General features: G+C 34.9%; 1 protein-coding gene across 7 annotated transcripts in view; it reads right to left on the bottom strand.

Moving 5' to 3' along the window:
* Qki (QKI, KH domain containing RNA binding) overlaps nucleotides 1–13,572 on the bottom strand; it is a 109,955-nt gene that overhangs the window by 56,302 nt on the left and 40,081 nt on the right. For all 7 annotated transcript variants that reach the window (XM_076926636.1, XM_076926634.1, XM_076926639.1 and 4 more), the window contains exon 3: nucleotides 7,065–7,181. In XM_076926636.1, coding sequence (XP_076782751.1) covers nucleotides 7,065–7,181 — 117 coding nt within the window. The remainder of the gene's footprint in view (nucleotides 1–7,064; nucleotides 7,182–13,572) is intronic.

The following is a 13,572-nucleotide window of genomic DNA, read 5'->3' on the forward strand; positions in this document are numbered from 1 at the left end:
TTCTTTGGAGCTGTCTTTGTGTTAGATAATTGTGCCACTAGCTGTTAAAACCATTGAGACAGAGACAACTGTTAATCCATGATGAAAATGCAACTAGTAAAATCCATAAGAGTTTTTGAGAACTAATGGAAGTAATATACCAACTCCAAACTAAATTAATTTATCTCTTTCAAAATGTTGAAACAACTGTAATTGCCCATAAAAAAATGTTCTAAATAACTAAATGGGGGGTGGGGGGAGAAGAGCACCTCAGCCCTTAGACCCTTAAAAAAGGAGAAAATTTTAGTTTGTGCATACTGTTAATGTTACTTGGAATTTCATACAGGTATACCTTCCTATCCCTCAGCATATAGCTCCAATTACTTGGTAAAATGGCAAAGGACAGATTGGAATACTGCAGGAGATATCTAAAATTATGAATTAGCATGATCCACTTTACTGTCTATAAAAGATATGTATACATGAACAATTATTTGAACGACGTAGAAAACATCCCCAAACGTCAAAAGTAGTTTCTAGAATAATGGTTTTGGTTTTTAATTATATTTAGTGTTTGTTTATGTGTGTGTGTGAATGTGCCCACATGTGGAGGTCAGAGCATACCTTGTCAGAATCAGTTCTTTCTTTCACCATCAGAATCCCAGAGATTCAATTCAGGTTGCCAATCTTAGCAACAATGACTGAAGTTCATGTGGCACTTTCCAATTCTCATACAGTATTACATATTTACAAAATAAGTTACATAAAAAGCAGAAGAAAGTTAATGAATCTAATAAATTGCTAGTGTAAAATATTTCACTTGAGATATATATGCCCATTTAAGAATGTTATCTTAGAAATGATCTTATAACTGTTACACTAAATACTTTGAGAGAAAATTCAAAAATTGTACTATGTTTTCTATTACATAATATACTTGTCATAGTCACACAAAATGCTGTACCTCCTTAGTTTTGTTTTTGTTTTGCTTTTTTAAAAGCACAGCTCTACAAAAGACAAACTAGTCAAATACACATTTTTTTTTTAAAAAAGCCCACATTCCACAGAAAATGGCATGACACAGCTGAATTTGCCCATGGACACAGGTAATCTTGTACTCAGAGCAGTATTTTGCTCAATACAGAGGGGAATGAATGCATTACTATATCCCTTTAAACCTCAAATCCTGTGAGACAGGAACAGTGCCACTCACTAGCTCCTGAGGCTGACACACAGCCTGAGTTAGGTATTACATAAAGGCTGGTGCTATAAGCCACCACTATTAGGAGTCCTAGAAGACTGGCAGACCGACCATACAGCCTCCTTCACAGTGAGCAGGATTCTAAGATTGCTGAGTTGGCAAACTGCTGTATGACAAGCTTAACTAACCTGGCCTCATCAACTCTAAACATTCAGTCATGGGAAGATCTGACTAAGCAACTCAACAGGATGAGGTGAGGCAGGAATTCACAGCGTGAACACTCTGTTCCCTCCAGTTTATGACAGGAAAGAACCCACAGATATATAGACTAATAATAGAAATCTTAAAAATGGTCCCACCAAGACTTCCTTTTTGGAAGTAGACTTTTTTTGCCATAGAATAACTGTCATTCCACAAAATTTCAAAGTACCTAGTTATATACAAAAGACAGTTGTGTTCTAGGTCTTAAAACTAAATTCTCTAGTATTATGGATTCTGTTCAAGAACACAATTTTCTATTAAAAAGCTTAAGATTAAGTCCTTGTGGAGGGATTCTGAATATCAAGGGAATTACTGCATAAGTTGAGGCTCCCTAGTTAGAAATTATCAAGTATTCCAAAATACCTAAAACATTTCTGAGTGTTGACATGTTATAAAATTCTGTAACTGCCAACACATAATAGGTGGTAGTCAAAAAAGCAGGTGAACAATACAAAACTGTACACACTACAAGGTATATGTGAAAGGTATACAAAACATAAATGTTTACATTGGGTCTTATCCCCATACATATTTGAATATTTCATTTTTTAAATCCATCATTGTAAGTTTTTTCAGATGAGTAATAATCTGTATATGATACTGTGATTCATGAGTGTATCTGTTCTTTATTTCCTGGCAACACAGCTCTCATTTAGTATCTTTATATACTAACGGGGTAATTGATAACTAAAGGTTATGGGACAGTCCCAGCATATGAATGGGTTGCAATGGAAACCAACATCATTTTAATTTAAAATGTTGATGTTTTCTGGTTTCCAGAAATAGGACAGGAAAGGGAATGAAAGATGACTTTATTGAGGCTGGAAAGATGGCTCAGCTGTGAAGAGCGCTGACTGCTCTTCCAGAGGTCCTGAGTTCAATTCCCAGTAACCACATGGTGGCTCACAACCATCTCTAATGGGATCTGATGCCCTCTTCTGGTGTTTCTGAAGAGAGTGATGGTGTATTCATATACATAAGATAAATAAATGAAAATTAATAAAAAAAAAAAAAAAAGATGACTTTATCACCAATGGCCAATGATGTCACCAACTGTCAATCCCCAGAGAAGCCTCATAAAAACTCATAAGGAGCTCAACAACTATAAAATCCTGGCATTCCCAAAAGAGGGCATGGAAACTCGACCTTACCCCATGTCTCACTCTGGGAGTCTATTCTATATGGCTGTTCATGTGTATCCAATAATATCCTTTAACAGCAAACAGGCAAGCCTAAATAAAATGTTATTCTGAGTAGGTCACTCTAGCAAAGTAATCAAACTTGAGAAGGAGATTAGAAAAATGCCTTAGAGCTGAACAGAAACCAAAGATGGGCTGTGCTTGGTTTCTGCAGTAGAGTTCACTCCTAGAATTTCTTCGATCTGATATAACCTCCAAATAGTGATCAAATTGAAGCAAATTATATGATATCAGTAAGTACTTCCTAGAGACATGACTATTGATTGTGAGTGTCAGAAGTCCCTAGACATTTAATATCAGGGGTCCTCAGTGTTCTGACAGTATGAAAAATACTGTCACCTATGAAAAAGTAAGAAAGCATTAAAGAATTTAATAAATGTTCAATTGGCTTCCTAAGTTCCTATGTTGCAGCATTTGTGTGGTAGTCACTGTTGGAAACACCTTAGAGTAAAATGTGAAACATCAGATGATACAATACATGCTTCATTTCAAGTTCTGACTACCACTTTTCTGGCAAATCATTCAAACTCCCTGACAAATGTTTCCTCACGTATAAAATGCAAGTGATAAAACCAAGATTAGTTGAAAAACTGTGTGTCAAATATTGAGAAAAGAGTTAATGAAAAGTACACAAAATAAATCGGACGAAATTATCACAAAGTAGCTGATTTTCACTTACAACATATTTTCTAACAATGCTGTTAACACAAGCATACTCAGCTACAGAGAAGAGGGCACAGAAACACTGCCATCTATATGCTACCCAGGACAGACAAGGCATTCCTGATAGCATTCTAAGTTCTATCAGTTCCTGCCCATGGTTTCTGTTAAGTAGCCCTGCAGGCTACTTGAATTTTATATCAAAACAAAACCCAGCTCTGGTAAGCCCAATAATAATGAATTATTAGCAAAGTAAGAAAAAAAATTGACACATTAACTCACATGCTTAAATTAAACCAGCATCTTAGTATTACATGCTACTATCTTATCTTCCAGGAATATTAAAAGTACACAGAGCTTGCAATCATCACTATTTAGAGAGGCATGTCTACATCATTCTTTTATGACTTGGAACTACATGGCTAATCATTTGTACGTATATTTTCTAATCCTTACTCACTGACAAGCAAGGAAATTCCATAAAAGATAGTATGTGTTGTGTTTAGTGAAGAATTCAAGCAACAAACACTATTTCTATCATAACATTTTTGTTCAAAATATAAAAAGCAGTAAGAAAATTAAGGTTGTTTTTCTAGCTTTGTTAGTATTTTAGCATATATAGATAAAAGGAGTAAAGCTAAACAAATTTCCTTTGTAACTATTAAAACATACTTATCATTCTTATTTTATTTTTATTTATGTCAATACTTACCTGTTTGTTATGTCATTTACCAAACAAACAAGTTGCAAATGAAAACACCTTCTCTTTTCACTTCATTATCAACACTTTAGAAAGGACATCAGGGTTGGGAAAGAAGGCTCAGGGGGTAAAATACTTGCTATTCAAGAGTAAGGAACAGTTTAGATCTTCAGAACCCATGTAAAAGTCTTGTGGGTGTAAGATCCACCCATAATCCTAATACACAAGAAATGAAGACACAGAGAATCCCTGGAGCTATTCAGGTAACTATACTAGCTTCTGTCAACAAATGGGAGACCAGGAATCAATATATAAGGTGGAGAATTTAAATGAGAGACCCTGACACAATAAATAAGGTAGAGAGCAATTAATGAAGACATAAGAAAATATTAGTCACATAGAAACAGGTCAATCTCTAGCATTTAACAACACTGAAAATGTATTCTGCAGCTCAACTCATTTTCAGGTGTTCTCATTTATTTTACTATTGTTTTCTACATCTATATAATATATACATGTGTATATTCTGTATATGTATGGCACACACGATATAATATATATTATATATAGAGAGAACAAACACATATATACACATATAACATGTATAATCTCAAAACTTTCATATCTCAAAAGACAACAGGAGAAAATAAAATGTGGGAACTGTTTTTACCAGTAAAGTTAAGAATTAGAAACTCCCAACAATGACAAAAACCCTACAATGACATGGGATACTTACTCAGAAGTAACGAGAAAACAGGAAATACTACCATTTACAAAAGTAAAATAATTGTAGTATTCTCCTACACTGCCTCTAGCCTGTAGTTTAAAACAAAATATATTGTCATTATCCTTTATTTGAGTACTTGCTGATATACATCTCCTTGTTCTAAGTGTTTTGCACTTGTAATTTGTTTAACCCTCACCACAATGCTATACAAGGCAGAATCAAGATTCTAATCTAGGCAATCTGAGTAATGCTCACTCTTTATCATTCTGCTATGCCAAAGACAGGAAAAAATATTCTTTGCTCATGTCTAAGAACACAATTCCAATTTCTAATTCTTACCTGTTGAGTATTGTAAGACCAGAGTTAGATGAATGAGGTCAGTCCAAAGTAATAGCAACTTAGAAAAGAGTAGCAGTATTTTCTTTGAGAAACAACATTTCTTAACTAGTAGACTTTTTTGGCGATGACCGGTGTGTCTTAAATTGTCAAAACTTTGCATTCAATGTTCATAAGCAGCTATGTCAGTACTGTTCAAGGCCAATGTCATCACCACCCTATGGTCACTCACTTGTGGAAGCCAAACTTTCAGAAGATTACAACACACCGAATTCTGAATGTGTTTAAATTTTTTATTTAAAAAAAATTTAAATACATCTAAAGATGTTCTACTAGGGAAAACATAATTCCCACAAAAATGTCTTTAAACTATATAAAAGGCACTATTTAAAGATATGATCAAAGACTTTGCTGCAAATTTCCAGCTACCCATTCTCTGTGCTAAATAGAGGGGCAGTTGCAGTCAGCTTGTAAGGCTCAGGTGATACACTCATCACAACAAAGGCACAATTTGTTGATGGGTGGTTTTTTGGTTTTTTTTCTTTTCATTTTTTTTTCCTGAAAACTCCACAAAGTCTCCTAACATAAACTGACCCCAGATTTACTATCTGATAGCTCTGTAACAGGGGAAAAAAAAAAAAGTGTTATTTTTTAAAAAATCATTCTTAAGAATAACAATTTTAGTAAATAGTAGTAAACTCATAAAATTTAAAATCTTTTTTTTTCCAAAGAAATTTTAAAACACTCTGCCTTATAATATTCTGGATAAAAGGCAAATAAAATCTTCCCAACAACAATACTTCAACAAGTAGTTCAGCATCAATTGATTGATTAAACTGACAAAACAATCCCTACGTTTTCTCTCCTTTCCCTCCCTCTCTTAATCACACACACAAAATAATTATAGTAGCAGTAGCAGCAATAACAATAATCAAGTAGAAGTGGTCGTACGAGTTAAAAACAGCAGATTCATTTACTAAAGTAACATGTATAGAAAAACACTTTTAGTAAAGACAAAACCATTGCTAAAACTAACTGTCCCAACTACCTGGCCAATCTCATTTAGGGTTTATCAAAATAAACATTTTATGAACTGAATACAGTTTTTTATGTCTACAATCCCAGCTATCCAAAAAGTGAGGTGCAATGACAAAAAGCTTAAAAGTCAAGGTATCTCAAAACAAAAATATATTTTTTTAAATGTGTAGCGGGAGATGTTGCTGGGAATATGAAATCCCATTGAAAACCTAGAGGCCTGGTGATGACCACTCTGAGGTAGATAGAGTATTGTTCAGCATAACCCAAGGCCCTGAGCTCTATCACAAAAACAAAATGCCACTGTCTTCCCCCCCGCAAGTTTTAGTTCCTTATTTTTACATAAAATACAGTACTCACAATCTTATAGGTGGTTCTAAATTATAAGTGGCAAAGCATATTATCATGCTGGAGTAACAAATACTCCAGTTGAATAATAATAATAATAATAATAATAATAATAATAATAATAATAATAATTTTTAAAAGGATGTCTTAAAATGGTTCCAAGTTCTTACTTAAAATCTTAAAATTTTTGGATTACAGCCAACATCTACAAGATGTGGAACTTGATTACCGTACTAGCTAATTTTGTGTGTCAACTTGACACAAACTTGTCATCAGAGATGAAGGAGTCTCAGTTGAAGTAAGAATTTTCTCAATTAGTGATCAATGGTGGAGGGCCCAACCCACAGTAGGTACCATCCTTAAGCAGGTGGTCCTGGGTTTTCTTAGAAAGCAGGCTGAGCAAACCATGGGAAGCAAGCCAGTAAACAGAACACCTCCATGGCCTCTGCATCAGTTTCTGCCTCCAGGTCCCTGCGTTGAAGAAGTGTGAGCTCCCTAATTTGCTTTTTGGTCATGGTGTTTCCTCACAGCAGTAGAAACCCTAACTAAAACAATTACTAACATGCAAAAATACAAGTCTCTCACTCACAGGACACATAACTATTATCAAGGACCTACCTTCTTTTTATCCCTCATTGAGCCTTTGCCTCGGACCATTATTTTACATCCTGTTTCCGCTTCAAGTTGTTTAGCTGTAAGTCCTCTAGGTCCAAGGATTCTCCCAACAAAATTAAACTGTGGGGAAAGATAATATAAATTATTCGCTTGCTGAAAGTTATATCAAAGTTATCTGAAAGCATACATATGCATTTGTTCACTCTGTCTCTTTTAAACATGAAACAAGAAGTAACACCTAGAACTCATTTCTTGCCATGTAGATGTAAATCATTGTTTTACAAGGAATTTTCATATGTATTAATGCAAAGTATAAAGAGTGATCTAGCTAAATAAAAGCATTTACTGAGCTGTTGTCCATCAAAACAGAATCTCAGCCAGAGTAAAAAATTAACCTACACAGCACACCTTAAGTTCACAAATGTACATTATTCTCAACTTGCTACTAGCTTAAAAGAACAAGGCTGATAAAGTTCTAGGTAAGCTAACTACCTTAGATTCAGATCATAGAGTACTATAATTTTTAAAATGTTAAACCAACCTTATATTACTGAAATGAATTCAACTTGGTCATTATGCATTTGTCTTCCATTTATACAGTACTAGATTCAGTTTCCCAACATTTCAGTGATCTATTTTAAGAGAGGGAGGGAGGGAGGGAGGGAGGGAGGGAGGGAGAGAGAGAGAGAGAGAGAGAGAGAGAGAGAGAGAGAGAGAGAGAGAGAGAGAGAGAGAAGCCCTAAACATTCAGATTAATCTTTTTAAATATTTGTCAATCTACAATGATAAGGTATTGTTTTTTTAATTTCTACTTTTATGTGTATAACAGTTTGCCTACATGTTTCTGTGCACCATGTTCAGGACTAGTGCAAGGAAAAAAACAAAAGAGGGTGTTGGGATCTGGACCTGTAGTTATGGCTGGCTGTGAACTACTCAGGCTCGAAGGAAGTGCTCTCAACCACTAAGCCATCTCTACAGCCCAGTTACGTCCCTGGTTAGTTATCTGTTCTACCAGCCTTCCAAGACATCAACTTAATTCTGATGTTAATTTTGTTTCCTGGAGTAGATCCATTTTTAAAAAGTCTATAACCCTCTAACGTCATTATATTCTTTTTATTTGGAATCAATATAATTGTGTTGACTTCTAGAATCTAGAATAACGTTGTGACTTGTGTTTGAAAGAACAATGTGATAGAAATGCTATGTTAGTTAAAAGACTAACATGTTTATCTTAAGTACCACAGTCACAACCACAGTTGCTTTAATGAACCCAGTCACAAAGGTAAAAGTTCAGTCAACAGCTCATTGAAACTGCCATGTTTGGGTTGGCTTATTAAAATTACATTTTGGTTCATTTCACTTTATACATTCCTCTTTTAACTGAGATCTACTCTTAGCTTTTTATTTCCTTCTTTTCTTCCTGAAAGGTTTAATCTGCTGGTTTTCCAAATCTGAAATGGACACTTCCATATTGCATGCTTCCTGCCCCCTCTCCACAGTATACATATAGATCTAAGCTGGCTTTAAGAAGTATTTTCATTATCATTCAAGTCATAGTAAGTTGACAGCTACAAAATATATGACGTTTTATTTCAAAGATGTAAGAATTTCCCAATTATCTTCAGTTTGATTTTTAGCTTTCTATGCTATAGACAAAAAACAACAAACAACATCAACAAAAACTATATAAATTATCAACTTTGAATATTTGTTCATACATGCTTTTCAACACAGGACACAGTCAATTAAAAATAAAACTAAACTGTATGCATGTGTATACTCAGCTATGCATGCACATGTGGAGGCAAGACTAGGTACCCTCTATTGCTCTCTCCTTATTTCCTCTGACATGGTCACTCACTGAATCCAAAGCTCATGGATTCACCCATGCTGATGGGTCAGGATCTGACTGTCTCCATCTAACTGCTACTACATGAGATGCTAGAGAGTCAAACTCAGATTCTTATGCTTTTGTGAGCCCTTTACCCACTGAGCCATCTCCATAATTGTTCCCAGCCAAGCTTTTATAAATATTAAGTGGGTGATTAAAGATGAGGTAGAGTCTACTATGACTAGGACTGTTGCTTGTTCTTGGGCTGCAGATGCATCTGGGGCCTCAGCTATATTAACAAATACTCTATCACTGAGCTATCCCTAAGGTTACCTGCCCTTCTACTTTTATTTTGGTTCTCTGTCTTTTTAAAGACTTTTAAGTTATCTGACATGTACAAATGTAAAATCTATTATTATGAAATAGGTTTTTTTATTTTCCATTAATAGCTTTCTGTCACTAATCTTATATTACTATTAATATAAGACACAATTTTTGCTTGACTTTTCATACTGTATATTTGACTATATTATTTTTAATCTTCTTTGTATTTTAATTAAGATTCTTATAAGCAGTACCAAAATGCATTCTATCAATTTTTGTGTTTTAACTGACCCCATTTGTACTACATGATTTTTATCTAATTTCTTTCTAATATATGCTTTCTATATATCCTACCTTTCTGTGTTCCTTTTTTTCTACCCAGCCTCCCTTTCTCATGGCAGGAGAAAACTAACGCACCGGGATATATATTTATGTTCTTTTTCCTATTAGCATAGAAGTTACATACCTGCTCACTTTCCTTGAAGTTGCATGCTTTAAAATCCACTGTATATTTTAAATCTTCTAAATTCACGAGTACATCATCACCCCAACTCCTGTGTGCTCCCACTCTCAAATTCATGGCTTTTCCCTCCCCTCCTCAGTCCCCACTCTCTGTGCTGGGTCCATTTAGTGTTCACATGTATTTTTGCAGAGCTGACCATTTAGTCTTGGTATTGGGTGGCTAATTAAGGGGAACATCCCTGGGAAAGAGTGATTCATTCTCCTCTCTCTCAGTAGGCATTAAATTCCTGTGGCTCTGTATAACTTTTTAAATAGTGTCCTTTTTCTGAGTAAATTCAGAATTAACTTCAGAGTAGTGAGGGAGAGAGAAGAAACATCACAAGAAATCATTCATACGTGCCCCCCCACACCCCGTGTTCAACCCCAGAAAGCCCTTCCTGCTCATCTACAAGTTCCTCATTTTTATTAGTCTATATAACCCCATACCTGTGCCTCTAAAACAACCTGGACAGTCACCTTATTTCAACACAGACTTTGTTTAGTTGCGGTATGTTTCAGCAGAACAGGGAATGGCCTAACAATTTCAAACTGAATTAACAAATCATGTATTCAAGAGTTGCTAACAATAAGTAATGAAATAGATGTGAGTAGTTTAAGTAAGAAAGAAAGCCAAGTTTCCTTGCTCAAAAGTCTGCATACGCCCTTCTCCAAAGCAGCAGTCCTGCCAGCTATTCCTCAGTGACAGTTGTGCTCTAACCAGATCTTTACCAATCATGTGAAAGTGTTAAATCTCAGCATACAAGTTTACTGAGATATACACTTTGGTTCTGGCTAAATTAGATATTCACTTTTTTAATTTGCAAGTTCTTTAAAAATAAAAGTTTTCTTAATTTTAAAAAATATTATATATCAAACATAGGAAAATAGTCTGAAAATACATGACGAACAGAAACATGTTTTACCTGTCTGAGTACACTTAACAGGAGGAGGTGTTTGTATACAGGCACATCATAGTGTGCATAAAAGTGTGAAATATAAAAGCCAGAAGACAACTTTGGGTGTCAGTCAGTTATCTTCCAAACTAAGACAGGGTATCTACCTCTTGACTGTTTGCAACTATGTATATACCAGGAGAGTCAAAAGACACTCTCTCTCTCTCTCTCTCTCTCTCTCTCTCTCTCTCTCTCTCTCTCTCTCTCTCTCTCTCTCTCTCTCTCTCTCTCTCTCTCTCTGCCTCCTACCTCCCTGTAGAAGTACTGGGATTAAAGATATGAGGTTTTGCCACAACTGTACATGGTTCTGGGGGTTCAAATTAGGTTCTTATACTTGTACAGCAAGCATTTTACCTACTTAGCCATCTTCCCACCCACTATGAAGACCTTTTAGCATGCTGACTAACACTTAAGGAAGTTTGACGCACATCATTTATTAAGCCAGTTTGTCTAACCCACCATTTGTCCATTGAAAAAAGGCATAGACTACTCTTTTGACAGAGTATCTTTTGCTATAACTAAAGCCATTAAGACCGTAATTTTTAAAAAGTTAATTCTTACTATCACATACTTTAAAATTGTTTTTAAAGCAGATAAAACAGAAATATTGAGTCCATGACAGATAAAATTTTCTTAACCCTAAAAAACCAACTACTACTATACCCATGAATCAACAAGTAGCTCAAGTATGCTACAGTGCATACCATAGGTGCCATAGGTACTCTAATGCAACTCAATCGTCAAGGTCATTTTTCTCAAAATGTTTTAAGCGGGAATGAAAAAAAATTTAATCACAGGAGCTACTTTGTCTGTTGCATCCAATTTCCAGGTTAATATGCTACGCTTTGCATTAAAACTTCTGTATTGATTTATCATGTCAGTTCTGCAGCTTCATTCAATTAAAACAATGTCAAGATGCTTTCAAAGAAAATCATTTCAAACAGCCTCAGCTAAGTGCAACTTGAAAAGCCAACAGAAGGGAAAGAGAAGAAAAAAGAAAAAAAGAAAAGATATTCATTAACCTTACTGTTTAACTACAGACCTTTGCTCCAGCTCACCAATTATATTTCTACCAAGTGGCATGTTAGTTTCTAAAGGTTCAACAATCACATCTAACGCTATTCCTTTTTGCTAGCTACATTTTAAATATAATTGATAAGATTTTTCCCAGTGACAAAATATAAACTGTGAAAACTCCAGAACTTCCTTAAAGGAGTACAATTAAAAACAAAACCTTGTGAGACATTATCCAAACAAATGACTGATTAAAACCTGAATTTCCAAAAGCATCTCAGTATCACTTTTAAGAATCACTAGACAGTAATCTCTGCTTAAAATTTTTGGAATCAAAATGTTATAAATTTTTAGATTTTAAAGTTATAAAAGAACATGCAAATTTTGGGTTGCTTTTTTGTACAAGAGATAATCTGAGGGCTACAGAGACAGCTCAGCAATTAGGATCAAATAAAGCTCTTTCAGTACCTGAATCTGGGTTCTTAGCACCAAGGTCTGACTACTCAAAACCTTAATTCCAGCAACAGGGACTCAGACCTTCTTTCTCTTCTAGAATCTGAGATCACCTGCACTCATATGTGCTCACACACCAACTCCCATAGACACATACTTTAAAAGAAACACATACACACACAACTTAAAAAGATGTTTCTTTTATATAAAAAAAAATAGTGTTTATAAATACCTAGCCTGTTTATTATTATTAACACTGGTATTATCTTAGCAGTGCTGGAATTAAACCAATAGCCTCACACGTGAAAGGCAAGCACTCTACTACTAGGTTATATTCCTAGCCCTACGTTTACCATTTCTATAATTTTAATTTGATATTTTATAAACCCTTACATTTTACACCACATAATCAACAGAGTAGAAATTAAACACACCCAATCAAAAGAATGCATGTGTATGTACTTGTTGCAGAAAACAAAACGTGGTCACCTCTAATCTAGGTAACAATAGAGCTTATTTTGGGTAAATACTTACCAGGGTTAAATTTTTTAGCCAAAAATATCTAAATATATCAAGATGTCTTGGAGAGGGTTCAGGAGAGTGAGTGTGTCTTATCTCATTTATAAATTTGTATTATTTCTGGATAAGTAGCCAAGGTTTCCTGGAGAAAGGGCTACTTTACAAAATGTAAGAAGCATTTAATAAACCATATATTGGCCATTTCTAAACGTTTGTGTTTATGTCCTATGACTCCAAGTGCTATGTAATAAAAGGCTTCTTACCAAACTATCCAAGACACTAAAACTAACTCCTACTACAAAATCAAAGGCCCATCTGCCTCTGCCAATCAACTACTTGGACTAAGGATGTGCATCGCCACACCTGGCTTAAGAACAAGATTTTAAATTGGTGTATAAATTAAGATATCCTAAATTAAGGCAAATCTTCACTCAGATGCTGAAACAACTCAAAACAGACTTGGACAAGGCAGGTGATTGTCTTTTTAGAAGCAAAATATGTAGGTTAGAAAATAAAATTGAGTCTACAAAGTTTTATGCAACAAGCAGATGAGAGTATCTATTACACTGTGTGTTAAAAAAAATTACACACAAAGCCTTATAAGCTTCTTAAGCCTTATTTTTGCTGTTGCTCCTTTATTCAAACCTCTAAGTAACTTCTTATTCTGTTGAAAGTATCAGGTACCTCTAAGTTTTCTTCCTGTCTTACTTGCCTTGTTCCTTTATTCCTACCCAAAACTCAAGACTCCTCTATCCATTCATCCCACAGTAATAAACACAAGTTTCTTTCTGTGATTTCCTTAGAGGGTTCTTGAACCCTAAAGACCGGTTGGTTTTTTTTCCCTCCTCTCAACAATTTTGCTTGTTCCTCTCACAGCCCTCATCAAAGTGCTTTATGATAATCTCGTAGGTCATTC

Source organism: Arvicanthis niloticus, chromosome 28 (genome assembly GCF_011762505.2).
Source record: "Arvicanthis niloticus isolate mArvNil1 chromosome 28, mArvNil1.pat.X, whole genome shotgun sequence".
In the NCBI taxonomy this organism is placed as follows: Eukaryota; Metazoa; Chordata; class Mammalia; order Rodentia; family Muridae; genus Arvicanthis; species Arvicanthis niloticus.